This window comes from Galeopterus variegatus, unplaced genomic scaffold (genome assembly GCF_000696425.1).
Source record: "Galeopterus variegatus unplaced genomic scaffold, G_variegatus-3.0.2 Scaffold11838, whole genome shotgun sequence".
In the NCBI taxonomy this organism is placed as follows: Eukaryota; Metazoa; Chordata; class Mammalia; order Dermoptera; family Cynocephalidae; genus Galeopterus; species Galeopterus variegatus.
The window spans coordinates 21,442-25,918 of NW_007737949.1; the positions used below are offsets into that span (position 1 = coordinate 21,442).

Sequence of the window (4,477 nt, forward strand, 5' to 3'; positions counted from 1 at the left end):
AATTAACAAGATCACAAAACTAATTATATAAAAAATTGCTAACAGACTATAAAAACTACATTTTCATGTAAAATGTACATATAAAATACATACACTTGTGACTTAACAAGCTTAGATAAGCATATATTTCACCACTTCAGTATTAAACTCAGAGAAGAGTACTTTATAATTTTAGAATTACTTCTGAAAATCCAAATAATTGGAGTATTGATTGAAGAGCCTGCCAGAAAAAAAGTATTTGAAGTTGGAAGAGCGATATGCCTAATTAAATAATGCGTTGACCTCTTTCACAGTGATTGAGTGTCAAGCTCTCAATTGTAAATGTCTAATTAAAAGTATCAGAGAGTTTCTTATAAATGTTAGCGTTTCTGTATGATCCCTGAAATAAACTGTGAGGTTTATGCATCTGTATTATACACTCTCTGAACATTTCGTAAATTATACAAAAGAAGTCCTATTTTTGGCTAATGAAATTAACTATCTTACTTCTTCTAATGTCTATTTATAGGAGAGAGACAAAACTAAATTTTAGATCATGTAATGGAGAATAATTTTTAGTTTTTACCTCCAGTCACAAATAAAGTGGGGACATGGGTGAGGAGAACTGCAGCACTGTGACAGAGTTCATTCTCCTTGGATTATCTGATGACCCTGAGCTGAGAGTCTTCCTCTTCCTGCTGTTCCTTCTCATCTACGGAGTCACAGTTTTGGCCAACCTGGGCGTGGTTGCACTGATTCGAGTCAGCTCTCGACTCCACACCCCCATGTACTTTTTCCTCAGCCACTTGTCCTTTGTGGATTTCTGCTACTCCTCAACCATTGTGCCAAAGATGCTGGCTAATATGTTAAACAAGGACAAAGCCATCTCCTTCCTGGGGTGCATGGTGCAATTCTACTTGTTTTGCACATTTGGAGTCACTGAGGTCTTCCTGCTGGCTGTGATGGCCTATGACCGCTATGTGGCCATCTGTAATCCAACCCAGCTCAGGCAATGGTGGGGATGCTGACAAAGTGGCCACAGTGTTCTACACTGTAGTGATTCCCATGCTGAACCCCATGATCTATAGCCTGAGGAACAGGGATGTGAAAGATGCTCTCACAAATGTGGTTGGATCCAAAATATATAATTAGAGAAGATGCGGTTAAATAGACTCAGAATTCAGAAGTGGAGGCTTGGGGAGGGGTTATGAGGTGAGCTGTAGCATTTGAATGGACAGAAGAGATGGAGCCAGGTAGTAACGAGTAACTTTTTTTGATTCTTTTATCTTTGTGTATCTCAAATTTGAAACAAGTATGATTGACTATATATCAAAATGGGCAGTCTGCTTCTTTGTTTTTCTTCAATCTATAATGTTTTAAATGGTTATGGGTAGTGGCACTATTAAGATACACATCTTTATTCAGTTGTAGAACTTCATGAGTAAAATGAAGAATAATACAGTCATACTCTAGTTTGGTAATCATCATGGAAACTACCATTTCTTTCAAAATTGATTTTATGTTATTTTATAATGAAGATAATACCATTTCAAACAGGGTGTGCACAGAATGGGAATTCCTCATATGTATATGTATTTTTTAATTTTTCTGGTTATTGTTTATATTTTAAAAATATTTTTGTTGCTGTCGTTACTGCAGTGTCCATTACTATGGAACTTTGGGTACTATGTCATCTGATGCATAGAAAAAAGAGTAATTATTTCACAGGTGTCTTAGGAAAATTGAATTACAAAGTTGAGGGCATGTACATGGAGCCCAGAATAATTCCTGGAACATAATTAGTGTTTCTTTCTCTCTCTCTCTCTCTCTCTCTCTCTCTCTCTCTCTCTCTCCATATACATGAAAAATCATTTAAAAAGTATCGTCATGAGTAGTAAGATTTCTGAGTTAAGCTTCTTCTCTCACTTGATCCCTACTCCTCATCTTCATGCTACCTCTACAATCAATTGTGGGTGAAATGCTTACTTTCAGTGAAAAGTGGACTTCTAATTCCTGTTCATGTTATTTACATGTGCCTTTGGTCTTTCTGAAATTACCACTTTTTCACCCTTGACCCACATCTCTTCATTCATTGCTTGTTCATATGTACTATTAACACTTTCTTTGTAAGTCCATTATGATTTATGTCAATTTCAACATTGCCTTTACTTGTTTAAATGAAGCTTCTCTTCTTGTGTCCATAATAATGTTAGAAGAGTAGTAGGCTTGAGATCATGAAAACCAGGATGGCTGTTACAGCTGAGGTTCCTTAATTTGTCAAGAAAATTGACTTCTTCAATCATCAGTTTCCTCCGTTTTAACACTGGCTAATACTGCTAACCTCATAGCATTTTACTAAGGTTAAATTTTAGCAACATATGAGTACTCACTGACAACTAGAAAGAGCTCAGTTAATGTGTGTGTAAATAAAGTCACTGGAGGAAGTGGATTTTAACATTTTTTCCTCTTTATCACTAGCATATGCTAAGTTTTATTTTTCTTTTTATTAAGTGGATAGATGAATAAATACTGCTGGATTAATGACATACATATTGTCATTTATATATAAATTTATAACACTTCCATTGTTTTCGGGAATTGTGAATTGATTGGGTCATGGACATGTAGATCTTGTTCTTTACTTCTATATTTTATGTCTTGGGTCTAATAAAATAATATACTCTAAGCAAATAAATCATCAAGAATTCTTTTATGATATATACATGTGGGATACAATGTTGACGTTCAGTAATTTTGTACAATGTGTGGTGTTTAAATCAGCATGGTAAGCTTATTCATCATTACAATACAGAATCATTCTTTTTGTCCATTGACCCATTCCTCATTAGCCCACCTCCTAAAGAAACATGTTTCCTATAATAGTATATCTCGGATATAATATAGCTGAAGAAGACTTTCTAATGCTGACTCCTATAAAAGGATAAATTATTTTTGTCCCACCTGAAAATTAGGGACAAAAGAGAAAAAAATATTGAAGAGGAACTTATAAAATAGAAACATCTAATTTCTTTTTTTTTTTTTTTTTCTGTCTTTGTCAGGACCAGTAAGGGGATCAGAACCCTTGGTGTGGTGTCGCCCGCACCACGCTCAGCCAGTGAGTGCACCGGCCAGTCCTATATAGGACCCGAACCTGTGGCGGGAGCGTCGCTGTGCTCCCAGCGCTGCACTCTCCCGAGTGTGCCACGGGGCTGGCCCAAAACATCTAATTTCTAAAGATGTTTTCAATTATTTTCTGTGAGTTTTCTGATCAACACTTTGCTTATATTTACACTGGGTGCTAGATGTTTTTCATAATGATTTACAGTACATTTCAAATTTAAAAAACATTAATTCCAAATGATAAGATATGCAAAAATCTAATTTGGTAATATCATTTAATTTTAGGTAGTAGGCAAACTGTGCAATAAGTAGTGTATCTTTTTAAGGATTTATAACAGAGTTTTTAAACTTAAAGAATAAATGGAATAAAAATAAATTTGAGTGTATTATATATTTTATCTCAAATTATATATTTTATCTCAAATTTACATGAGTTTTGGGCCGGCCCGGTGGCGCACTGTAGAGTGTGCTGCTTGGGATCCCATGTGGAGACCGGTTCCTGCTCACTGGCTGAGCACAGTGCAGGCGCAACACCGAGGGTTGTGATCCCGTTACTGGTCAGTAAAAAAAAAAAAAAGAAAATTACATGATTTTGACTTAAAATTGGAAGTTTTAAATTTAATGATATTTTGTATTTTTTTAAATGCACGAATGAATGCTTAGAAAGTAATTGTTCAGCTCCCATTCCCAAATGATATAACAATGACACAGCATTATTGTTGAGAATTTTTCCTTCCCTCCTGGAATGTATTATTTCATTAACATACATTCATTTCTAAATAAATTATGTTCTTAGCATTAATCTTTCAACGAGCCCCTGAAAGACATCTGTAGTTCCCATCCCAACTTTTAATAAAGAGTCTGGTTACACTGTTTATAATGCAATTTAACAGTAAAAACACAGATTTTATCTGACAGACCCATTGCTGCTATGCAAGACAGCACCATATCTTACTTCTCTTCTATCAGTTGTTGCCACAGTAATACATGGACAGAACTATACTGTACCTCTAGCTGCATATAGTAACTCTCAGTGTGGGGAGGGCATACTTCAATTAAAAGAAGATTAAATATCACCTTAATGGCAACAAACTGCAGTTTGTTATAAATATTTTGGCATTAGTTCATCTTATTTAATAGTCCCATTCCAAGAAATGAATTAACTCAACCATATGAGCATTTATTCTCTGCAGACTAAAAAGCCCTTTTCAACAGAAAAGTCAATAACCAGCAAAAAGTAATGTTCAGAATTTAAAAATGAACTAATCATGTCAATAAGGAGACTTCTTAAAAGCAGTGGAAATTAATTCCAGGGTTAAAATTGTCCATATTCTAAAATGCGTTCCAATTTAGTAACTTGTTCAATTCTTTTAGAACC

General features: G+C 34.9%; 1 protein-coding gene across 1 annotated transcript; it reads left to right on the forward strand.

Moving 5' to 3' along the window:
* The first annotated feature begins 501 nt into the window (after window positions 1-501).
* LOC103610817 (olfactory receptor 5L2-like) lies at window positions 502-1,007 on the forward strand. The gene has a single exon (XM_008594902.1). The coding sequence runs from the start codon at window positions 591-593 to the stop codon at window positions 1,005-1,007; it is 417 nt and encodes a 138-aa protein (XP_008593124.1). The 5' UTR covers window positions 502-590.
* Window positions 1,008-4,477: the final 3,470 nt, after the last annotated feature.

Excerpts from the sequence above, each read along its gene's own strand:
- LOC103610817 (XM_008594902.1), top strand. The coding sequence starts at position 591 with ATGGGTGAGGAGAACTGCAGCACTGTGACAGAGTTCATTCTCCTTGGA.